Raw genomic sequence first — 26,997 nt, forward strand, 5'->3', positions numbered from 1 at the left:
GATCGGTCTCCGTCATCATCTTTCTTCATTCTGCTCCATCTCCCCATTCATTTCAATTCATCTATTGATTTATTTGTTTATTTTTCTCTATTGTTTGTTGCACCCAGTGTCCGGGAGCGAAAAAAAAGTTTTAAACGTGGCGTTTTTGTCGAGGTACCAGGTTCCGCCCGGCCATCATCCCCACCAGGACTTGTCTACGGGCATCTTTGACAGGATGGAGCGGACGCTGGCCCACGTCCCCTCCATGGAGCTCTCCACCGAGGCTCTACTTGTCAATGGAGGATTGGAAAATACCAACAAGATGCTTGCGACATCAGCAGTCAGAAGTGAGTAGACACGATACTTGATGTCTAGGGCCGTGTCAATTTCTCGTTATTGAATACCATGGTTAAGTATGAATTTTATCCATTCTGTACTGATGAATGACACATAATGTAATTGTTTGTAAATATTGGTATAAATTGAAAAAAAATACCCAGCGTTGAACAGTTATCAAGATTATCTTGACATTGATAGTTATTCGCAGTTTGTTTGTTTGTGTATGTGTGTGTGTTTACAATTTACATTCGTTATGTATTGTCTACTGATGTTGATTGATGCATCACCTACGTGAGTCTATTTGACACTCACTTTACTTGGAGAAATTTGACTGAAACGTGGCTGCTTTGTTTTGCCCTGAAGGTACTTTGAAAAGTCTCGATATGAGGGCTGGATACTGCTAATCATAACATTTTAGATATTTTGGGGGGTCCTTTGCTGTTTGCATAAGAGCTAATATCTGATGTACATTCTGCTTGTAAATCAAACCATGAGGCATAGTCTATAAAAGATCGACAAAGCTAATTTTCTGTTATCTGCGAGTCACGGAAAGCCATCATTTCACTACAGAGTCACAGACACGATCGGGCGCTGGAAGTCACTATTTGTCACGTTGCACCTGAGCTTGCAGCAAGATCTGAAGAGGTGGGGGGGGGGGGAGGAAAGACTTGATGATTGAAGAAGCTGTCTTGAGTAACAGATTAAGAAAATACATTTAGGGGAAAACAAATGAGAAAGAGAGACTTATGGAATTGGGAGGCTTCAAAATGGTCTTTGAGCAAGACAGAAGCCGTGAAAAAACCTCACAGTATTGACTACCATGTTGAGGGGAAGCTGGGTGCATCAGGCTCCGACAGACATTGTTAACTTATTGGCAAATCATAATTTGATGATGTACATCTACGTGGATATATGGAGTATTTGATTTCGATAAATGTTTGTACTACTTCATTCCTATAATTAAAGCTCGTTGTTTTTCTGCTGTCATGTAGCTAGACACCCTTTGAGCTGATTTTAGTTGTTGTTTTTTTCATTTAGTGCAGATAATAATGCATATATAAGATATACAATAAACAATGTGTGGAATAAAAAGATGTACGGGACTACAGTAACACGTCATAAGTATTTGTGAATTCAGAGTCTATTATAACGAAAAGAAACGTATGTGTTTATAAAATAAAATGGTATGCCTTATGTAGACAGGCGTGTACCTAGGGAACGGAACACGAGAGGCGCGTTGGGAACAATGAGTTATTGTAACAGACACGTGCACCCACGACCGTCATTACTAACGCCATCAGTAATCATAGTGGTGATGTGGGCGCTCCACTGGGCTTCCCCATGCATGAAGTGTAACCGGAACACGCCGCTTCCAGTCGTTTATGAGTGGAAAGATGCCCTTAAATAAATATGCTCTGTTTGTCATTTAACATCGCCGTTGTTATTGCTATTGTTTAACAACAACAGTGGTAACACTGAAGGAGCTACTCTTGATAAAGAAACCATATTATTTTATAATTCCCTCATCTATATTCTTTACGATACTAGTATTCAACATCACTATCATCTACACCACTTTCATGATAACGATAATATAGCTGCGATACATTAACTATGTATGTCTGTTATTACCATTGCACTTACCTTCATTCTGACGTCTATTGATATCTAATTAATTCTTAGGAATTATCAAAACAAATAGCAGTAGCAGCAAGGGGCACTCGGTTATATATCCATACAACGACACATAACAGCAATAACACGCGCTTTGGATATCGGGACTGCTTACCTTGCCCTATGCCACCTATCAATGAGTAGTGAAACTTTTCAGTGGCGCCTCAAGAAAATCTATTTCGAATTCTGTTTGCAGAACTCCACTTATTGGTTTTCTTACTTCCTTAGCTGTTCTTTATAGATATTCTTGATTGGAATCTGCACCTACTGCAAGAGATAAAGACGCTAAATTATCTTATATATTGAAAGAGACTTTACACCAACCATGCCAACGTTTATTTTGAAAGACAATCGTGTCTTACAAAAAAAAAAGGAACAACATACAGGATGTCAGTCAGTGGTGCACGTGCACGAATTCGCAATAGTTATCATCTTTCAATTGCTTTTGAGCTGAGAAGTAGCGTATAATCTGTTTTATTTGTCCTTGTTTTGCTTTGCTTCTGGTCGGCTTGTAACTGGTATTCGAGAAACGCGTCGAATCTTATCCGCTTACTTTTTTTAATTGGTTGCCGTTTTTGTTGTTGCCGAAACACGTATACAGGTCAACAGATCGCTACCGCACTATATAATTGATGTATTGTGTTGACTGGCAATATGCGCCTGCTACAACAACATAGAAAGGGAGTGAACGCATGATTTGTTAACTGGGGACTGTAAAGGTTTGAAATCATTATCGTCCAATATCTCAACGAATGTGGGTTCGATCAAGCTTCTTCCACAAGTGACTACAATACGTCTTGCATTGGTGACTCAGCATGATGTAAGACGGGAGTAGTCCGCTCTGGTTGAGACATACCAGACGTTAACCCTTATCATTCCGATAGGCATAGTTGATGACTTAGACAAAGAAAATTGGGTTAACAAAGTATGAATGCATGGCCGTGTCATGAGGAATCACCAGTGCTTATTTGTATGGATAACACTAAGTTGTTCCCGAGTGACTTTATGAAAGCGTCGCAATGAACTTTTCCTGAAAACAGCACTGGCATTTAGTGAATTGCGTTTAGATTATGATTTGAATTTCAGGTTTATTTTTGGGTGGGGTTTTTTTTTCGACCTAATCTAAGCAAACATCTATGGGAGGACCAAACCCTCCCAGGTATAAAACTGTCCATCAATCATGTGCACCCTCAGGCAGGCTGTTCATAATGACCACCATGACACGTAGACCATAGATTGACAGTCGTTATTAAATCAGACTCAAATCAATCTGTTGTATACGTTAGATTATTATCACCATGCGTCATTATTTGATAAATATCAAAGATTATGAATAGCCCCAATTCTACTCAGCCATAACGAAATAGTAGACAATTTTGCTTGTTGTTTACTTTTGATAGGTTGTATTGTATAGTAATTTGCTAATACCTAGTGAATAAGAACAAGCAAGAGGACCGTTCTTTGTCGGCGCCAGGCAAGTTAAAAAAAGAGAATTAACACCAAGCATGATTCAAACTCTTTTATCACATTAATTTTTAAGCGCTATGTACTACATCAAGGATTGCCCATACGCCTTTAATCATAATGGTTGAATATTGATTTAATTCTCAACCAGTAACTACTAAAATAATCCTTGAAACATATACGCAGTAATCCCCACATTACACTAAAAAAAACGCTTTCTTGTTAGATTCATAAAAAGGTTTAAGATCTCCATGACTTGCTCTTATTGCCTTGAGGCATTCTGTAATCATTACATATCACGTAAGAAAATTATGGAAAGACATGAAACGGGCATTTAAAATGAAAACAATAATGGAATTCTTCTGCTACTCTTGATTGATTTATAATAATTCTTTTTCATCCATGCGACAGTATGGTATTATATTTCTACATGATATAAATGGTTTGCGCATTAATTACGCAATAAAGTCCCTCTGAATTAGCATAATCCGATTGATATTATCTGAATAGATCTGGAGGTTAAAGTAATATGGTTCCGTTTTGTGCGGGTCTCGACCTTTTATACATAATCCGGGCAGGTGTTTACAGACCCTGAGTTGAACACAGTCATACGTACAGTAAAGGGTGTCCAGTTTCGAGAAGATACTACCAATTGGCTACGTCTGTTGAAAGCAATAACAATCTTATTACGTTTATCACTGTTAAAGACTCATAACCATGCTTTCCAAAATGTTTTGGTGACACTGTCCCTATTGCTCTCATAATTCCAAATTAGTGCATACTACATGAGAGTTGTAGAATTTTATTCACTTGATATTAACCATATTTATTATGGAAACAGTGATGTGATTATGATTCAAATCAAATGTTGCGAAGTCTAGAAAATGACGTAGGCTTATTCATTAATCCCAAAAGAAGAGAATGACATAAAAATATGGCACATAGTGAATTGACACGTGACATCTACTATGTATGTGATTATTTTGCTGTTAAATTGTACTGCGTGCCATGTGATCCTGTTCTGCTGGACCAAATCATATCTAAATGTCATGGCTGGGTATATTGTACCGCGGCACTTTTTCGAAAAAGACATAGAAATTTCTCGTCAAAATTCGTTTACTTAAAGCCTGTGGAAAGTATTAGTCAATAGGCCGATGAACCTGCGACAGGTGAAAACTTTGGAGGAGCAATTGTTATCGTCCACAAGCTTCAGTTTGCAAAAGTAATGTATCGTAGTGTGGAGGGGCTAATGGAAAAGAAATCACAATTTTGGCTTGGATCTTCATGAAAGTGGGAACATACTTTCACACATAATAATGTCTGTGTCAGAATTTGTTTTGTTGTTATTTAAGCCTAATTATTGTGATTGGTCTTCTTATGGCGACATGGAAAACTCAACTGCCTTCTTTTGCTATTACAGTGCATCTATTATGTAATCATAGCAAGTGATCTTTCTTACAATAATATGTCAAACATTGAAAATCATATGTGGATGGAGAGTCGCTTTCATTAACAATTCATTGTACCGGACAAACTACACTTAATTCGGAACTAACAAAACGGTTATCTATTCCATTTTTGTCTGTTTGTTGAAAGGAGTACTATTCTTCGGTTATCCGTTCCATCTACCTAAGATGTAAATACACTTATTGTTTTTAAGGCTTACGGGATTGTCAAACAGCGGCATGTTGTAAGAAATGTTTGGTGGTAATGGATCTGGAAGGAGCGCCTTCCGCACGCCACCCATAAATTGATCATCAATTAGTCCCCGCCTGGGAGATCACGCTAATAGTTCTAATGAAAATCGCTACTGATACAACTTATCGCAAGAGTCGTTTGCCGTTTGTTCATCGAGTCACAAATTACAAGACAAACACTCGATTTAAATCAGTGTTCGTCCGTATGAAAGAAGAAGAGATTGGTAAACAGAGAGGCCAAGGGATTGATTGTGTTTAAAAAAAATACAAGAAATGAAAGTTGATAGACAAAAGAAGCCTAATAAAGCGACATTTCCCGGCACGGGTTGCTACCAATAGTCTCATGGGCAATGTAAAATTAACAACATTAATTGATAGAAACAAAAACAGATTGATAAAAACGTAAGCCGTTCATTCCTTATCTAAATACTAGTAGACAGAATCAATTTATTTCATTTAGATTTTTAAACCAGATGCTGGACCTTATCCGTTACAAGGAAGTTACTTCGGTCATTCACGTAAATTTTACCTGTCTGCTGGTATTTGCTGTTTATTTTTTATATTTTCTTACCTATGTTCAAGAAAAGTTTTTTTTTCTTTCAAGGTCATGCTTTCTTTTGTCTTTCGTACTTTCCTCTAAAGTGAAAATTTGAAAACAGAGATATCGCGAGCCATGAGTCTCACTGAGGTGTCAAACGAATAATAAGAAAAATGAAAGAAATCAATAATCCAACTTTGCACTGTCACCATCGTGGCAAAAACATCTCACTTTCGAGTTCCTTTTAAATTCTGTTATAAAAGATCTCAGTATTCAAAGAAAGTGTCTACTGTGCATGTTTAGTAATACAATGCTGCCACCAATCACGTAGAGGGATGCATGATGATTCCACCATATATGAAAGACCCTTTGCTAACCATGAAGCAATATATCTGAGACAAATTTGATGTAGCAAACCTTTCTAATATCTGCGTGTCCATTTTAGTTACCTTGCATTATTAACACTATCATACACACAAATTATAAGGGAAATAATATCCCTTAATGTCTTGTTGGTGCTCTCCTAATCTAGTACACAGCACGTCATGTTAGTGTACTATTGTCTTTGTCATATTCATTCTCACCGTATTTCATCTTCAACAAGTCTAATGCAGTTATCTGTATTGTTGTTGTAAGTTTTGCTTCGTAATAACTACTTAAATGATATTCAAATTAAATGATCTAGACGGCATACGAAGAGCGAAGACTCATTTCGTTTCTGAATAATTTTGGCATTTAGATGACGACGGTACGCTGATCAATCAGCATGGCGAAAAAGTCTCGTATGGAACGAGCGGAGCACCTGACGGTTCCACGCCTCCAGTGACGGCCGCCGGAGGAGGCAGCGAGAGCCAGAATGCTGGAGTTGGCGGTGGAGGAGGCGGCGGCGGCACAAATGGCAACGGCTTGGTCGGTGACGGGACCGGGCACTCGGTGGCGTCGAGCGGCGGCGGTAACGATGACGACAAACCGGCCAAGCAAAAGCGACATCGTACTCGCTTCACGCCTGCACAACTCAACGAACTCGAAAGGAACTTCGCAAAGACGCATTATCCGGACATTTTCATGAGAGAAGAGATCGCCATGAGGGTGGGGCTAACAGAATCACGAGTGCAGGTGAGCATTGTAGGCCTACTTTTAACTCTCTGTCACTATGATTTCATTAGAGTGGAATGTTACCATGCAGGTACCTCTACCTATTATACCTTTTCCTTTCTCATTCCCCATCTAACTTTGTTATTTCTTTTCCCGTTTAAAGGAGTTTTATTTTTGTTTGGGGGGGGGTTTATAGAGCGTGTCCCCTTTGCTAAGATTTGGCGAATGAACGGAGTCATTCTTATTTTTTATCATTGAAAATGTTGTATGCTGAATATTTCACGTAAAAATGATAGCTCTTTATTATCTTGCCTTATTAAAACATTAGGGACGTGATTCCTTTCGACATGAGGCTATTCGATTACGTTTTTTTTTAAATTATGATAAAAGCGTTTACAGATGAAAAATAAATCATGGATAGATATGGCATAATGACATGGAATATTACGAATACTTATCTAAGGAATACGCAATTACTCGTTTTTTATCTAAAAACTTAATTTGATTTTACATTTAAAATCACATAAAGAAAAAACAAACTGTTCTGACAGAGGCATTACCGGGAGGTGGGGTGGTAGATGTCCTTAGATATCTCTATTATACACAGAATTGGCAGCAGTACGTTGTGTCCGAAAAGAAAGAGTAACATATCAAAGAAATTGGATGAGGATCGTCATAAATTCATTACTCATCACTTGAAGCACATCATAGCGCTTGCTCACGGGACAATTTTCGTGCTAAGTGGCGACACATATCGGTGGATTTATGTCATTTTCTATTTCCACGCGTAGGCTGTTTTGCGCGGTTTTCTGATATGTAGAGACGTGGTGTTCTGTGCAACAGCGAGCAGGTGGCATGCGCGCTGGAGCAGAAAATCTGGCCCAACTACACGCTCAATTTCTTTCGGCTCAGCTCGTTGGCTCTCCAGCCCCTGAGATCCCCGGGGTACTCAGCCGCGATGTGTTTGCAGCAGTAATCAGGCTGTTCAGTGACTCGCAGCTTTTAAAGTTTCAGATTGCATCTACTATATGCCCTTCTCCCGTCTTACCTTTACATTCGGTCGGTTTCTTCTTTCTTGTGTTTATTCCTCTCTCCCGTGTTTCCGTCGTGTTATTTGTCAGGAAAGTGTAAACTCAAGCGGGAATATCACAGTGTCCATAGTTATGATGATAGCAAACAAAGATAGCTTGTTGAATTGTCTCCGCGGAAGGCTACATGTAGCAGCGCTAACAACTCTCGATGCATCCAGGATTTGTGCTTATCTTACTGCAAAAAATGATGAATTCTTACAGTGTTCACCGTGTTGAAAGTCAGTATGTGTGCAGGTTATATAAACTACAATGTAGATAACAATTTTGAACAATTACCAGGTTTCTCACTCATCAACATAATATGTATCACGAATGTTTCGGCATTATAAAACATTTAGCACCTCATCATCTTCCAACAAAAACGACAAAGTATTTCTTCAGTTGAAATTTGAATACCTCATTATTAAACAAAACGTGCATAATTCCATAATATTCTGTAATGCGATGAGAATACTGACTATGAGACGGCTAAAACTTAGAATGAATTATTATAGAAGCAATTAAGAAGAGTTTATGCATTGCAACATTGGGTTCTTTCTGTGAATGACGTTCTTATGTTCTCCGAGCATGATTGTACGAACGAAGAAACTACTGCGTATAAACTAATGAAGACATGATGTTACACCATGTAATGTCCTATATATGATTCTATCAAACACTTCTCCCAGAAATTGAATAAGAAAGACATTACAGATAGAGTGCCATTTAAATCAATTGATGAATAAATTTATACATTTCACAGGTCTTTTTGCCTGGCTCTATGCTTACGGACGCCATTTTGAGAGACTAAGCGCGAGATAACAATAGAATCGTCTGCCCACAGCTAAAATGGCGGACTTGGCGCGCACATAATATCAAGAGATAAACCGGAAATTAATTTGTGCTTAATTAAAACGACTGCTACGTTCGAAGCACGCAGCATTCAAATTAGTTCAAGTCATTAGAATTTCGCCCATATCAGTAACATCTCCCCATTATAACGTCACTGTAGTGGGTTCCCAATTCGCAGCATATAGGGTGGCGTGTATGCGTGTCTCCTATAGTAGTATCGCCTTGCATAGTAGCCAACTGCATTGCAGGTATACACAATTATTCTTGTTCTCTTTTGTTTTGTTTAGTGAATATTGATGATTCTTGTATTTTGTTGTAATTGTTGAAGCGCGTTGAGTCTGTACAGAAAAGGCGCTATATGAATATTGGTTATTATCAATTACACATGTTATCAATACTCTATTATAATTAGATTAAGTGCTTCAAAAATGTAATCTGCGGAAGGATATCTCTTCCAAAGAGAGAACAAGAAAGAAATGTTCGTCCTATTGCAATGTCCACATTCTTAAAATGTATTTACTAACCTGAGTGCAACACTTCCTTTACTAGTCTGCTTTGTCTACATGTATATGCGACTGAGCTTTGGGGTAGTAAAAGTGTTTGGTAACCAGAACACATTTATGTGAGGGTTTATTGTGCTCAGTTTTGTTGCTGTTTGGTGAGTATTGAGATATGATAGTAAAGCCGAAATTAATGTTCCATAACCTTAAAATCAGATGAAGTGATTGGCACGTAAACATTGACGGCATCTCTGAGCCTTTACCCGTATCGTATCTTCGTAGAAAGGTTAATTTATATCATTTACCTGTTGTCATAGAGTGTCTATTTTCAAAACACAAAATGATGTATGCTTAAGGAATAATGAAGCATTTTGACACAATGTGTCTCTTTTCTATGAATGTTTTGGGGAAATTGATTTCTTCCCCTTTACAGTTTCAATATTATCAGTGATACAGTCATGGCGATAAAAATCAAATTGATGCCAATCATTTTTACTAATCAAATACTTCAACCTGCAGCCATCCTGAATAAGGTTGTGCGATTAGAAACTCCAAATTTGCACACACACACACACACACACACACACACACACACCTATTTATGATGCTTATATGAATATATAATATAACATATACATGTATATATACAATGTGAAATATAGAAGTATGTATGAATACAAATGTATAAACGTATAAAATAAAATGTATATCTATGTACAGTATCACATAAGCCAATGATGCCTTTGATATTGAAAATATCTCGTTGCAAAACATTGACATGAATGTTCGACGCTTTCAATAGATGCATTAATGAATGAAATCTGAGTTAGATCTGAAAACATATATGCAAACCTGCACAGACGCATACGTATTTGCTCTCTCCACATACAGTGGTTTTTAACGACATATAGTCTCCTTTTCCTTGTCTTTCAAAGCCTGAACTCCATTGATTCATGTCTACACCTCTATCGTTTAACACTCCTGGTTCTTGTTGACGCGCTCCGAAAACTAATGATAGTTACAGATGGAAGAGGAAAAACTCGGCATGGAGAGTAATACAATCTTTCAAAGTGTTCTTGAACTTTGTGTATAACTCTTGGAACAAAGTGGGAGTTGTACCGAAATCAGGATTTCTTTCGGAGAGTTTCGAAGGCCGTGGAATTTGGCAGATGAATGTCCAAGGAAGCAATTTACATTGCTTGAACATGAGCATGTTCTATCTGTATGAAAAGAAACCATTAGTACATGACATCAGTCACAATACCAAACGAAAACGTCTTAAAGAAATTAATGTTCGTCTAATATCCTTACAGTTTCAGTTATTTTGGCTGTCCATCAGAATTCAATTCAATTCGATTCAATTCAATTCAATTCAATAATGGTTTTATTTCAATCGTATTGCAGTCGGTGACTGAATTGCACGATGTTACAATAAAATATGATACATAAACAATATGAATAAAAGAATTATAAAATTACAAAAAGCATTTCCATTACAAACACACCATATCTAACCAGGATATGGACTGGAAAGGAAGGGAGGAGGAGGAGAAGAAGAAAGACAGGGGCACTAATAGGGGGTTAGAGAGGCAGAAATGAGAGTGGAAGAGAACGACAATGAAGGGAAAGCGGGAGTCCTCGTAAGAAAAAAAGAAAGAATCATAATCAATTAAGATATATAAGTTCTGTCATTTTAATTGTTCATTATTTTCTTCAAAACGACCACGTGTTTGCGCTGAATTGCGTTCTGTCATAAAGATTAAGTCTCTCCAGATCATTAACAGTTTATTCAGTACTGGACCGAAAGGGCAGAATATGTATGCATGTCGAGAGAGCAATATTCATTAAATTACTCCTCTCCAAAGGAGACGGTTTTAGGAGGTAAGCGAAGTGAAAAGGCATAAGTTGGATTACTTGACTGAGTATGGGATATCATGGCTCGCCCACGACTCAAGCATAACTTTGGATTCTATTTCATTTGTATTTGTCATTGAATTAATTCCGCATAAAAAGAACACAATGGCTTATCATCGTCCGTTACCAACCTTGTCCTAATGATACCATTCTTGTTCTATGAGGTTTATACAAAATGTTAATGAATACATAGACAATGAAAACAAACATTTGAAACAAGCATTAAAAATGATGAATTAAAAAAGAAGAAGAAGAAGAAGAAAGACTGCCAGTGACGAAACTACATGATCGGAAAATGAAATGCGAGTGCAGAAACCGTGGAATACAGAAATATTCGTGCCAGTATTGAAATAAATGAATTCAAGGACAACAGAAAAGAACATCACATTAAATTTTATTCTGCAAACCAGATTTCGTCACCATACAAGAACAGCCCTACGCGCAGTGATATCCGAAAACCTTCGCCCATATTACTTGTACAGCCTGATGGAAGACTCATACATGAAAACATTCATCATTATCACACGCTGAATATTATTCTTGTGTCACAGCTTTGTGAAAAAGTCACTTGAGTTCGCCCTGCCTACTTTGTGCACATTAACAGCTAAGCCAAGATAGGTAACGTCGCTCTGTAGGGCATGTGTATTTCCGGCAGACTCATTTTAATCATTTACGGAGAGGAGTGATTATACGATTTTCGAATATTACTCGCTGTGATATTTTTTTCCCTTTGTAAAGAAACCATATCGGATTTATTTTGTTTTCTCCAGTATCAGCATAAAGACAACGAAGCAGGGCAAAATCTGTCCTGGATTATTTACATATGTTAAAGCATTGGGACAGAAGCTCAATCTCTATTCGTATAATGCCCAATTTTCCGAATTTATTAACTTCCAATGTAATACCAATAAAATCACCCAAAGGGGCTCCAAAGTATTGAATAATTGTAACATTGGATCACAAATTTAAACGTGAATGGTTTCGAATTAGTTTTGCATTTGTCGGCGCATGTTTGATATAATTTGCGTTTTCTATTATTCCCGGGGCTAGGGGCTTAAGCTAGGGGGAGCTGAAGGGAGGGGGAACTCGGTACGAAATAACGGGCAGGGAAAGCATCTATAATAACTTCAACCTCGATTAAAAAGGCTGCGGCCTAGAGGCGCTACCAGATACGAAGCGGGGGAAAAAAGTACCGAAGACCGGGGCGAGATTGAAACTAGTGAGATAGAGGCAGAGAGAGGGGAAGAGAGTGGGGCAGGAAAGCTTGATAGATGGCAAAAAGCACTGTGCTACATGAAGTCCATTTTGATTACGGAATTTAATGTGATTTTAATGAAATTTCGGATGCACAATTAGGCGCTCTTTTATCATGCTAAAATTGACGGTGATATTTGGCTTTCGTGTGTGTCTTATGTGTGTGACGTTGTCTGCATTTCGATGGCATTCACGCGAACGCTCTGTGCTGAGAGAGAGAGAGAAAAAAACCTCGTCGGTTGCATGTCACAAATTAAAGATTGGATTTGATCAACGCGATCTTTGTATTCGTCACAGAAGCACGGACCATGGCATTATCTCTCTTTCACGGTCCCATCCCCCCTCTTTTCTAGCCACCCATTTCTCTGTCTTTTTCTCGGTTTACTTTTTTTCGGTTTTTTTGCGCGCCTCTTTTTGGTCAACGTGGCTCTCATGTAGCTTACCTTCCTTTATTTCTCCATGTCGTTTCCCTCCGTCGTAGGAGGCAAGATGGATGAGCCGAAATATTTACATTACTTAACGGTGGAACCCAAGCTTGTTCACGACTCAAATTAAAATTGCATGTTTTGTTCGCTGTTTCCATGCGCCGGACCGCAGTACTATGCAAAAGAAGAACAGTGCGAAATTGTACTTTATCTGTTCATAGAAATTAGAAGAACAAAACAGCCTCGTCGCATGAATTGCCTATAAACTATTCCAGTCTTATCCATATCGATGCAAGTTTGTGCCGCTACAGCCGGCCAATGATTCTCATTACAAAAAGTATAAAGTCAAACATGCATGTTACTGAAAGAAAAGTAATATCTTAGAAGGCATAATTAATATTCATTTCACCATACACTGCGTATTGACGTTAGACAGATTACTGTGTTTCTGTTTCAGATTACTGTGCCTTCGTAGGGTCTGTGACGCGAACATTAAAATGAATACTGATTATGTCTGACGTAAGTAGTAAGACTTGAATAGATTTGGACGATTTCCCGTTTTGGAAGAGAAATCACTCTTGATAACAAATGTATGCTTCGTCTTGGCAATATGATTTATTGTGATACCTTACCAACCCTAGGGAAAAAGAATTCCATTCAGAGTTCCGAAAAAATTGGCTTATAAAATTCAGAAAAAATGTCACCCCCAATTCATTATCTAACAGCTAGGTAATAATGTGTAAAACTGTCCCGATGAATGCACAGAATCAAGGACTTGTCACCGATGAAATCGGAAGACATTGTGTCTGGACAAGCAGCCATGTTTAAGATCTACGTGTAACTAGCATGTCCCGAGTAATTTCATGAATACATGCATGGCAGATTGTATATTCCGGCTATCATGTCCATACCCTCCACGCCGCGGTTTTTTCAGGCCAGGCTAGGGTGAAACACGCGCGCATTTTCGGAGTACGACAATCTCTTACCCTGTCACTTTTCATCATCCCAGATTGATGGACCAAGGCTGTTTTTGTTTTGTTTTGAATGGACTCGGCAAAGCTAAAAGAAAAAGTCGAAGAAGAAGGAGGAAAAAAAAGCCCTCCCCCAACGTTTTCTCTTCCCTTTTTAATTCAAGGTGCGCGTGGCTTGGTGTATATTGTAATTCGTCAATGCATGAGGACTTACGTTCTTGTCATTTTATTGGATATTTTTCCGATTATTTTCAATCCACTACTTTTTCGCTCGTTTCTAAATATTACAAGAATGTTTGCAGGATGATTGTCTAGTTAAAGGTTAACGTTGTTATTTTCTCCACGGAACAAGCACGATCATAGTGCTTACATTCACTGTATATTATCAAATCAAGTCTTTGCCCGAAAACACATTTTTCAGGTCTGATATTTCGTAATGAACAGAGAACGCCAGAAAAAGGCAGATTATGTCAATCGAAGTAGCAAACAATTAGGAAAACATAGATTGTGGCAAACGTGAGTGAGACTTGGCAAATGTTAATAAACTTATTACTACCACGGTTATCTATTCTATGTGAATCTCATGGTAAGTGCGTAGCTCATGTTACTGTAATACAACCTCCGAATTGCTTCTCATGTTTAACTTTTCTTAAGGTAACATGCAAGTCATGATACACTTAATTCTTATCAACACTAAATCACATTCTTCAAGACTTAAGAGGTTATTAAATATCTTCGACATGTTTCGAGAAGGGCAATGTTATTGCTCTTTCTTTAGATGTGGGATGCTGACACGTAATGATAATAATGATGATAATAATAACAATGATAATGATGAAAATAATAAAAATATGACTATTCATGATTATAATGTTTATAAAGCTTATAATATTTAATCTTAATTCTCTATTCATACGCTTGAAATACATATGATATCATTCGTGGCTTAAAAGGTACGTATCGCATAATCAAGGTCATAGTGACCGTTGCTACGTGTAAAGTAAATTGCAATTATTGTGATACATAGTGCTGAAATAGCGAGAAAGTCATAATTTGTAATAACTTGCAACTATCAATATTCATATACTGGCTCTTGTCCAAGTGATGTCATGCCCGTAACTGCCATGACCTGTCATGACATGAGTGGAAACTACAAAGTACTGCAAATGGCTCAGTTAAACAAAAATTCATGCCGATATATTTCTCCACCTTTTACTATATCTTGTCTTTCCATACTGAACCGCTTACATTTTTTCCCTTTGGCACAGCTTCTCCTTATTGAATGTATTAGAATTATGTTAACAACAACAACATCATCATCAACAACAACGACAAGAAAAGAGTGACTCGAGACCAAGTGTCAGACCCCGTTAGTAATGTCATCCTTTGCTGATGTCACGTGTCTTTTTTCACGTCATGATTGTTCGTCAAACACAAATACAAATCTAATGGGAGAAGTCTGATGAACACCATCAGGCTTATATTTTCAGAGAAATTAGAGGGTAATAATTTTAAAACAAATACTAGTGGTTTTGAAGGAAAGAAGATAGTAAGTTATAGGCTTCACACACAATGGATGGGTGAAGAAAAAACATCCGCAATAGCCCTTGCATTCAATTCTCACGAATTCCATAAACCTTCGAATAAAATATGAAAGAGAGGAGGAGGTGGGGGGGGGGGGGGAGAGCCTGCTGGATGGGAGCTCCAGATTCAAATTAACCTGTCATATGTGCTTCCATCATCCCGCAATATGGGAAACGGAGAAAACTGGAAGACGAATAATGCGTCACTGCGTGTACATCTTCGGCTTGATATTGCGCCCGGGCTCACACTTTCATTCGAACACACAGAAGCTACACCAAATAGCGTATGTGGCACGTATTTCATAAATCAATGTAAGAAGGTAAATCTGTGAGGACTATATTGCATATGATAGGTTTCTTCTTGTTTCATTCTTCATCAATATTGATCGGGGTAGAATCTCTGGGCAAACATCGCCCAAACCACCCAATGGAAGTGCGCACAAAAGCTGACGATGCCATGGGCTTATAATATGACAGAAGACAATTGCATATAGAGTGTCACGAGGATTGTTTGGAAAGTAGGATGTGTACACAGTGCGCTGAGGTGCAGACAAAAGGGAGAGTGCGCAATATTTTTCAGATTATGTTTCCTTCTTCCGTCAAAGCGGGGATGCATAATGGTGATGGGTTTTATGGCCTTTTTACTTTGTTTTACTGGTTGTTTTTATCGTGAACATAATAGTGATTGTTTAATAAAAATCAGGCTGGTTTTTATGAATCTGAGTAATTTTGTTCCGGAAATATGATTAAAGTAATTGTGAAGGTGATAACTATTCCTGTTGTGCAACATTTCTTCGATTATACTTATTAAATGAATTATATCTGACTGAAAAAAAAATAACACCGTCTATGCAGACTTGACCATTTAAAGTAAATACGAATCAAATGTTTATCTAGTATAAATTATTTGTAGATGGCTAAATGCAGGACATGATGAAATGCAATTTAACCTGAATATTATATTTTTCTTTACGAGGGTCATTGTCCCTATAAATGTCAACCTCATGTTAAGCAGAGAATATAAAAAATATATTTGAATATATTTGAAACTTGACGTATGCATTTAATCTCTACATTGTAAAAGCATTTCAAGCACATGGCCACTCTAGCCTTTGTGTTTTGTCGTTGACGTCACTTGACCATTCTTTTCCAGTTCAGTTCAGTTCAATTTAGTTGTATTTTTGCACTCCATTCTAAATACAGTATAACAGATTTTAACAAAGTGTGGGTGTAATTATATGAATTGTATGCAGCAATTTACATTTGGAGTAAAATCTTAGAAAACGCATGAAGTAAAGATATGAGGCAATGCCATATTGACGGTACTCTACTAGAGGAAGTGCTTCGAATAATTTTTGACAAAATAATTGAAAATGCAACAGACCATCTTCATAAGGAGAGCATGGGTAGGAAGATGGCCTCAGGTAATGCTGCTACATGAAATAAACTATCATAAAGAACATTAGAAATCTATATAGCCACTCACTGAGCGAATAGCAGTCCAGACGGTGAGAGGTGAGGTGAAGTTTGCGTTGTGTTGTGATGATGTTGGTCTGTAGAAGTATGACTATGTATAATGTGAGTGTGATGTGGGAAACGATTTATAATAGCCTTTAAGTTACTGTTTAACTCATTGTGTAAAATAAGTGGGCACCTGATATGATATCAGTTTATTATGTGTCGGAAACATATTGGGATATGAGGACTTTTTTCAGTTTTCTTTTAAAGATATATAAAGACGTACACTGTTTGGGATTTTGTGGCAAAGAATTCCAGACATCTGGCCTATAATGTTTTAACGAGTTTTAAACTATGGTGATTCTCTGGGAGATTTTAAGATAAGACGAATGTTCAACGCGCTGGATATAAATGACTTTTAGGAAGACGATTAAATGTGTGTTTTTGCTTTAAAATAGCAGTCTGAAAAGTATGAATATGATAAATTTTCAAAGATTTTTCTTTGTTAATGAAATACAGGTGAACCCTGCCAAATGCATTACTCGTTTCAAAATATCAATTTATGTATCATTTCTTCTTTGGGAATTTCTTGGTGAAAAGTAATGGCATAGATCCCTAAGTTAAGGTTCTAGCAGCCTTTAAATCTCCTCACTGTAAATATCATTGCAGGATCTCACTCTATCATGACAAAATTATATCGTAAACATTTTTTTTCACTCTCTCAAGTAATTCACTAATATGCACTTCACAAATATTAGAATAGCTATAGGAGATTTGATAACATTTGATTTTGGGTTGGTGCTTGATTTACTCGAATACCATGAGAAAAGACAACGTCAAACTCAGCCATTTGCACAAGATTCAAATCTTCACGTACTATACACGTACCCACAGGTATACTACACACAAAGACAAATATTTCTTCCCAAACATCGAAATGCTGACTAAGAAAACAAAAAAACAAAAACGTAAATAAAGGATACACCGGAGGGGGTTCACCTTAATACAGACACGACAAAGCCCGCGAGTGGCGTGTCAGTACAAAGCGTCAAGCGTAGTCGGCCATTCACAATCATATGGTTATATAGAATGGAAAACCACACTATATCTCACTCTACTATCATTTTAGCCATATTTTTTCCCGCTACTCCGTAAAATGGGGACGTAGTGCGACCCTGCTGGTCGGTTAGAACTCAGCAGAAAGGTAGGCCATCACCTCGTTGGAGAAACAATGTATCGACAATCTGTTCTTGCACACTGATTATAAATCGTTTGGTCGTCCATCTGACGAAAGCTGAAGAGAAAATCTCTCGCAAATGATAAGATATATTATTATAGATAGGTTTGATTTATACAGTATTTTCGTCGTATCATTTTTTAGCTTTGTTTTGCTCCTTTGCAGAAAAAAATATTTTGAGAAGTTGGTGACAGACTGATAACCTTTTTGGCAAATTTCTTTTAAAGATTTTTCTTCTCATTGCTATTAGCGAAATTGGAAATCGTCTTTTTTTTACCGTATTATATTAAAGTCCATAATAAATTGGCTGATATTCTGATGCTTTTTATTTGCCATCCGAGCAAATGCATTTAATCTGTCATTGTCATACAGGCCGAGATAAATACATATGTTTTTTGTTGTTCATTCTTTATTTTTCTCAATCGCAACATAATCAATTACATAATGTGCAGAGTGCAGGTGAAAGTAGTCAATGAAAAAAGGGATACATTATACTTTAAAACGGGGTCATCCAAATAAGCATTATAATGATAAGTCAATCAGAGGATGGGGATGGGGGACCCACTGAAAATCGAAGCTTGTAGATTGTGGGGCCCCCAGTTGCAATATACAATGTGCTTACGAAAAAAGAAGAAGATATTTCTGGTCACCAAACCCAATTCATACTGCTTGAACCATTAACCGAATTATCACTGTCAATCACGCACAAGTCAGTCTTCCCTAAGTTATATTGTATCCACGTGTGTCCTTCGTCAGGCGTTCTGTTTTCGAATTACATGTTTTGCTTAACCCCGCCCTTCTCCTTCTTTCAAGTAAAGTGACACTATTAAAGTAAACTATCGATGAACTTTCCCCCAGACAGCACGTACAGAAGATCAACAATGAAGATGGAGAAAATAGGTTCATATTATATTACGTGTTTAATGGAGACTAAACGACATCATAATGTGTGTTTAATCAGTACACAAAAACTGGCTATTGTTATTGTTGTTGATCGATAACCACCATGGGTTAAATCGATAGGACTAACTAAGAGAAGCAGTGACTAGCCAGTCTTTCTGCGCGCTCTTGCGATGATTTATTCATGAATCTGAGAAATCGATTTGGTGCTGATGGAAGCCTCCCAAAATGTCATCGATCTTCGCAAAACGGGGGATCGCTGCAATAAAGCCCGCCAGGAATGCATAATGAATGTAACAACATTTTGATCTAAAGCCATATTATCTCGAATCGGTTCAGTGAAGGGGAAAAAAGAGGTTAGCTATTATTCCGAAAAATGAAAAACATTGATTTGCGGTTTCATTTGTTGTGGTTATTGACTATAGATCTCGAATATGAAACGCCCTAACCGAACACGCGTGAACTCGTATATTCTTTTTTTTTCTTGGGGGGGGGGGGGAGTAAAATCGTTTTAATGGGATGATGAGAAGTGCATCTTTTTGCTGATAATAGAAGTAAACTTTTAGAAATCATCAAGTCAAGAACCACTTGTGATTATTTGATCATGCTTATTCCAGTTGAAATAAATGCAATCAATGTTGTCTTGTATTGATATCTAAGACACTTGAAACAAATGGGAGCCAATCATTGGGAAAAAACAACAAGTCAAAACAAATAGACAAACAAACACACAAACAAGCAAGCAAACCTCAAAGAAAGTATGATGAAAACTGACAAGCCCAAAGAAATGGTTAAGAAGCACATTCAAATCTCAAGAAAATAAAACGTGAATAAATGATTTGCTTCGCGGCTTGAAGGAAACGTGACAGCTTTGAGATCATTTTTGTCTTACTTTGTCGTGCATTTTACAGGTGCTTATTGCTATAGGTCTTGCAAGATGTGTATGAGAGTTTTTCGGCCATGCATGAAGGAAAATCTATAGTCTCAAACTCATAAACCATTTGAATACGAATGAAAGCGGTTTAGCAGACTCACGCAAACTATTTTTCATCGACTATCATTGGATAATTGAACAATTCAGTATCCTCCAAAAAGTCAGCTAACCTGCTCGACATATGGTGTCACTTGTGTTGGCATCCGGAAGGAGTCTTCTTATGCGACGCCACCTCCTTAATCCCTATCGTTCTGGTGCGCACTACTAGTTTTCCTATCGTGCAGTGTATACAAAAGAAATGTCTATAAAGGTATTATCTTTATACTCGTAGGTTACTAGTGAGAAAAATGGTAAGAACCATGTACTAACTCACTACTGAAAATCAGTGCGAAAATTATCTGGACCTGTGGTAAAGAGCAGTACAGTTTTTTAGACAAAATTTCCTGGTCTCCTTCGACTAGAATGAACTAACCTGTTCCCTCCTCCGAAAGAGACGTCATTTTAGAACTACTAGTAGAACTATACCAACTAATAGTTTACACTCTTACTAAGAACCCCAGCGAAGACCAGATTCAGTCACCCCCCCCCCCCCTTCCTCCCTCCGTTTCCCCCTCCATCCTTGCATCTACTAGAATCCTGCAAGATCCTCTTAGAAAATCATTATCCTGCTCTGGAAATTATCACTTTTTATCTCGTGAGCTTTTCTCATCTCTCTCTTTCCGATTTCTTTTCTACTTTTTCCCTTTTGGCTAGGGTCGTTTAAGATCGCTTACGAAGGGGGGGGGGGGGGACGTAGCAACCCCAAGGCGATGCTCCTCATCAGCTGTACACCTCCACGAGTCCTCCTTCCTTTCTTCCTGCTCTTGTTGTAAGCTCTTTCCTCTCTCTCCTTCAGTTTCCAATGTATACGTGTGTCTCGCTTTTCTTCGGCGGGTCGCTAGAGACGTGCAATGTTTTTCCGAAGCTGATCGTTACTCCATTAACACTCACTTAGCGCGCGTCGTGCTGGAGTTTCGGCCGGGCCTTCCTGGCTGGGAGATTTATAACCCTCCTTTATCCCTGAGATACTTCGCCTTAGAAACAACAACACGTGATTAATAGTGTTTAGCCTGGTCCGGAGTGCTGTTTCACTTTTCCCCTCGGTCGATCGACAGGGTGTAGGGTGTCTCCTCGCTCTCCTCCCGGGAGGGACAAGATTGACACTGGACCCCGGATAAATCGTCGCTTAACCCTCCTAGAATGCTGTCACAGGAGACAGGAGAGATGCGATACTCAAAGAAAATGGTTTACCAAAAGAGAGAAAAAAAGTACCAAGACGCTGACATAGAGACAAACTTGAGAGAAGAAAGGAGAAAGATAAACGGATATACACAGGATATTTGAGAAGGAAACCGCATAGAGGATAAGACAATGCATTACAATGATAAAGATGCTACTCCCAGGGCATTTACGTCTGTTCATACACAGATTTTTCGCCTGCTTCAATGATAGTCGGATCTAGAGTGAATGAGATTTTAGAGCTTCACAAAGAAAAAAAAAAATCTCCTTCAATATTTTCATTTTAAGCACACGCCAAAATTTCTAAGCAATGTTTACGCATTCCCCAATATAGCGTGGATAGACACTTTTTTTTCAATCAGACACGGAGGAAACGTCGAAGTCGATCATAAAACACCAAGAATAAGGACCTTGAAGAAATAGCGCAAATTAAATTACTTAAGACGTTCATATCTTGGTGAGACGTGAGTAGGAATCACCATACAGATACACAGTCAAACATTTTGTGTGAATAGCTGCTATAAAAGCAATCTTGGACACTGTGTTAGAAGTTTGTTTTAAAAAAATGCAGATACGATGGTGTTATTTCAGTGTATCTATTAAAAATTCACTCACGAAAGTAGCTTCGGATAAGCAAAATGACAATTGTGCGAAATTAATGCAGGGATGATGGTAAATATCTCATGTCTATCAATTAAAAAAAAAGAAAATGCTGCAACGAAAACAAAAAATACCAGGGTGAAGGTCACTTGGCTATAGTATAAGGTAAATGATTCTGAGCCCGTCTATGGTATGTCAATTCATCTCTTTCTTTAAATGAAGAAAAAGAGAGATTCTCGTGGTGGGTTTTTTTTTTTTTTTTGTTTGTTGTTGTTTAATGAGAATATGCGATGGAGACGCATCCTCGTTTTAGCAAGCTCAGGAGCGAGGCACAAGCCATAGGAGTGGCGGAGGCGGGCCGCTCAGGGCCACTCGCGGAAGGCTAATGTTACGAAGACTGACGTGACACGCGCTGGGACATTTGCCGCCCAGCGGACCGCTCAGTGATGGACGGGTTCCATTAGTGCCCGAGATGGCAGGGGGCTATAAAAGCTAGACACCGTCATCATGTACCGACTATAATGCATGTTTATTTCTCTTAGTGAAACCTAGATTTCTGACTTGAAAAAAAAAAGGAAGAAGGGAGGACCAACTTTTTTTTTTTCGTCGTCGTCTTTGCGGTTAGAGAAAAAACGATAGACATACGCGCGTAATCGTCAATGGTGTAAATGATAGAGCTACGAGAGAAATCAATGATTCTGTCATTTGAAATATGAAAAATGAAGAAGGAAGAATCTCATATTCATTTGTTATTATAAAAATATCATTTTTTTACGTATAGACATCACTCAAACTGAACACATTAATGTTTAAAACATAGCTTTTCTTAATAACAGAATGATACACAGTTGCAAACAATTAAGACAATTAACATTAAAGTAGAAGGTACTTAACTGGTTTAAAGTAAAGTGAGTAAAATGTAATACTGGAAATTTTGAGTAGAAGTATTTCAAACAACAGCGATAAGAAATAATTTCATTATCTCTGCACAACACTGCAAACTTAGTTAGAATTGAATTGGCATACAAAGTGCAATTCTCAACTTACCTTAGTTTTCATATTGTATCTTTACCATGTTGCGTTCCTTTATGTTTTAAGAAACATTTCGCTATTCTGTCTTTGTCATTATGATCGAATTTAAAAGTAATGTGAACATTTTCATTTCCCCTCTCTTGGACGATCTTACCTATGCAACCATTCGGCTTTCCGTTTGACCTAAAACATTTGGTTTGCGGACCATCTGTGTTTACTTCACTGAACATATAAAATTTCTTTAATTGTCTGAAATGACATTAACATTATTCTAACGTGAACAAGGGATATCATAATTACCGGGGAGAAGTATTATAAGCCCTATAAATGTGACGAAGTTTGTTTTGAGAAAAAGGCAAGGAAGAAGTTCAATTTCTCCATCGTCGGATCAAGATCACTTTCCTATAGTTACATGATAGATGGTGATGTCGATCTAGATTGCAACTTTAGAATAGTCCTCTTTTTGTAAGGCCCCTCCCCCCCCCTTCACACAGCTTTTAAATTTGAGTTTTTGCTATCTTTTTTTTTATTCACAAAATGCAATGGTCCTCGAAGACAGCCAAAAATGACAATTTCACTGAAATTCGGAAATCGTCTCGCTTACAATTTACCGCTGAGAGTGTTCGTTTTTATTAAGAATTGTATACGTTATTTGTGAGCGACAACTGGTCAAGCTCTAATTTTAGAGAATTCATGTACACTGGAATAGAATATGTCGGAAATTGAAATGATCATCAAGAAATGTACAGTATCAGATAGTTTTGTATAAGAGCTGTAAAATAACAAGTATAAACTAGCCAAAATATGGTCTCCAATTATATTTCTTACTGCTACAAGGATTGCAGAATGGCTTTGAAAATAACAGTGTATCTTGCACTTTCATTGCTTATCGTATAGACTCTTATGAAATAAAATTAGTTTGAAGACTGAGCTTTTCATTGCCAGCTCAACATCATAAGTATATTTCTATTCATTCTGATGGCCTTCAGCATACCATTTCAAAGAATCTATGCAATTGACTTTACATGATTTTTCGTTGACTAAAACTACGCCAATCTCCCAGTCGTAAAAATATTGTGTCGGTAGTTCGTTCTTTCATCTCTCGTGCTTTCTGTCTCTGAAGTCATTGTAGTATAAGCGTAATAAAAAGAGAATTTGAACCTCAAGTGCGGGACGGGCACGGACAGCATCAGAGGAATTGGTCTCTTCCTCGCGGTTTGTGTATACGTCGTCTCTTGTCAACGCCATTACCGCGGGCCGAATATGGTAAACGAGTCAATATGGTAGGCGCACGGCTGGCCGGGCGGCGCGATAGAGAGGCAGGCGATAGTTTACGCCGTACACGTCTTTCGGACACAAATACCAGTAGCATTAAGACATAAACAATGCATTAGCGCCTAGTTCTCCTGCTCCAATTTGATTCGTAAATGTGCATGTCACAATGATATTTACGCCCACCGATGTATATCACGGCCGGCGACGAGGAATACATGATGAGAGAAAGAGAGAAAGAGAGAGAGAGAGGGAACGAGAAAGGCTTGAAAACCGCCTCAGCCACTGCAAATAATTTTAATGGCAGACGTTCACCGGATAGTCTCCATATTGTAATATTTCATTCTCGTGGGAATGAGGGTTACACAATCTCCCTGTGAGGGTGTTTATTTGAGCCTTTGATGATCACTAACATGTCTACATCAGATGTGAAGTCACTAAGTAGCCCCTAACAAAACCCGTTTTTTTTATTTTTCCACATGTTTCTCTTTGTCAAAAACGAGACAAAATATGAACTACTTAATCATGAAACACCCACTTGTTTTTAGGACTGTGATCAACCCCGGAAAATGAAATGGCCGACACCCACCAAGTTAACCTTATAATGTCACCTGTTCTTGTTTAGTCATCATATCATCCCACCTCATGTGATTTCATGAAGAAAAAAAATATAACCTAGAAAGCGATAATCTGCTAGCTTCTCTCTCTTCCTCACCCTATTTCCGCTCTGGTTTGTGCAGACATCATTGTGTTGTGAAGAGACCACAATGTATTTTCATTTTCCAATTCGAGAGTTAGCCCACCATGTAGTCTTTACTCGATGCAAAGGAAAGGGAAGTGCAACATCCTATTGTTTTGTCGTTATGACATACTCCCGATCTTTGTGTAATGCATTATGCATGCACAATTATTGGTGATTATACTGAAAAATTACAATTCCTATATCCAGATAAAACCCCTCTCCCTCCTCCCCCCCCCCCCCCAAAAAAAAAAGTGGAGACCATTTTGAATTCATATTCCGAATTTACTAAACACGCAATTATATTTGCATGGTGTGATTTTAATGCTGATTTAGTAGATACAAGACTTAAACAACAAAACAGTTAAAACTAAAAAAGATATTCAAAATGATCGAAATGGGAGATTGACGACAATTTCTTTAGATTTAGTACCCTTCTCTTATAGCAATATGACTTCTCTTACGGAGGCACATTTCACATGCATTTTTTCCCTTTTTGGCAGAACATGACAAATTTATCAGACTTTCATTAGCATAGTTTGTAATCTGATTAACACTTTTTTGCATTGAGGTTAGCAAAAGCCAAAATGAAATATCCCCTGACCTTGCAACTTTTGAATAAACTGGTGCTTGGTAAACTGGTGTTGACACTCGAATATGAAATTCATTTTTCTATAGCGCATATCCAATAAACTGATAAATGCGCTATACATCCAAATTCAAAGTCAAAGGGAAAATAAAATCTTTTTCAAATTCTTGTTAAGTATTGAAACTTAGGGTGATAGGCGAAGTTCCTTTGGCAAGATATTCCATGGATTTGGCCCATAAAATGAGAAACTACGCTCACCTGCCTTAGTTTTTTTACACGTGGAATCTGGAGTACCGTAGTATCCATGGCAGAGCACAGTTTATAAGCTGAACGGTTGGGAGAGTGCAAAAGCTGTGATAAGTATTTAGGAGCAGAATTGTGGAGGTAATGAAAAACCAACAAGTATATCTTTATGGTATTAATAGTAAATTACGAGTAGTATGGTATTATTGTAAATGTAGATGTTTCACGACAAGATTTCATAGACAAATTTTGATGGACAGAGACAAATGTGGACTTCCGACTTTATTAAAAAACGTATTGAATTCAGAAAGTATTCTTGATGATTCCTGGAAAAGGAGAGGTGAATATTTCTGTACATGCAGAAACGGGATGTTGTTTCCTTTTCCAAGGACGATGCCTTAGGGAAGCAATGTTTAATGTCATTAACACATGGCGCACAATGAGAGTCGACGTCGAAAATTCCCACTGGATCGCAAGCCGAATATTCAGTATACGAAAAGAGTATGAAAACATTAAATTGAGTTTTGTGAATTGAGTGTGATAATTGACCAGGGCAAGACAAAATTTCGAGAATATACAAATTTGAAAAGTCTAATCCATTGTGAATATCATCGCCTTTCTTAGCAAGCTAGGTGATTGATCATACTCATTTCTTTTTTCCTCCATCAATTGCAGGTCTGGTTTCAAAACCGACGAGCGAAGTGGAAGAAGCGTAAGAAGACGACAAACGTGTTCCGAACCCCAGGGGCTCTTCTCCCTTCGCACGGCCTCTCGCAATTCCCCTCCCCGATGAACGACTCATTCTGCAATTTTCACGGCAACGATACCAGAGGGTGGCCAGCCATGTCGGGGATGACCACGCACATGTCCCCACACATGACGTCACACATGCCATCCCACATGCAAACGCAGATGGGTGGGGGTCCGGGCTCGGCACTCACCCTTCCTCCGACCCTCCCGCGACAAGGTCTCGGCCAGTCCATACAGCAGCAGGGCGTCAACTGCACCATGGGTCAGGCCACCGGCCTTGCCAACACCTTGTCCATGGGTACGAATGGGGCGATGACGTCCATGTACCAACCTTCGCTAGGGGGCATGACCACGGGTAGCATGTCCAGCGGCTTGTCCAGTCCGTCCCCGCCGAACCTACCCGTGAGCGACAGCTCGTCTGACCTCTCATGTGGTGTGTCCGACGCAGGCGATATGTGGAGGGGCACGAGCATCGCATCACTGCGAAGGAAAGCGCTCGAACACGCGGCGTCGCTAAACGGTATTTTCAGATGATTTTCTTTTCACCAACATCAGGGCTCGCTGAATATGCTGCTGCTTCAGCGATCGCTGACCTGCACAAAGGCTGTAC

At 38.3% G+C, this 26,997-nt stretch overlaps 1 protein-coding gene across 1 annotated transcript; it reads left to right on the forward strand.

Moving 5' to 3' along the window:
• Positions 1 to 214: 214 nt before the first annotated feature.
• Positions 215 to 26,921, forward strand: LOC139736071 (homeobox protein orthopedia). The gene is made up of 3 exons (XM_071646819.1): positions 215 to 326; positions 6,431 to 6,807; positions 26,313 to 26,921. The coding sequence occupies exons 1-3, from the start codon at positions 215 to 217 to the stop codon at positions 26,919 to 26,921; spliced, it is 1,098 nt and encodes a 365-aa protein (XP_071502920.1).
• The last annotated feature ends 76 nt before the right edge of the window (positions 26,922 to 26,997 follow it).

Source organism: Diadema antillarum, unplaced genomic scaffold (assembly GCF_040938485.1).
Source record: "Diadema antillarum isolate AM-2024a unplaced genomic scaffold, OU_Dant_1.0 seq00000620_RagTag, whole genome shotgun sequence".
Classification (NCBI taxonomy): Eukaryota; Metazoa; Echinodermata; class Echinoidea; order Diadematoida; family Diadematidae; genus Diadema; species Diadema antillarum.

Bases quoted from the DNA above. Each gene is read 5' to 3' on its own strand.
- LOC139736071 (XM_071646819.1), top strand. From the start codon at position 215: ATGGAGCGGACGCTGGCCCACGTCCCCTCCATGGAGCTCTCCACCGAG. The intron at 327-6,430 runs GTGAGTAGACAC...TTTGGCATTTAG, and splicing joins TGCGACATCAGCAGTCAGAA to ATGACGACGGTACGCTGATC. The intron at 6,808-26,312 runs GTGAGCATTGTA...CATCAATTGCAG, and splicing joins TAACAGAATCACGAGTGCAG to GTCTGGTTTCAAAACCGACG.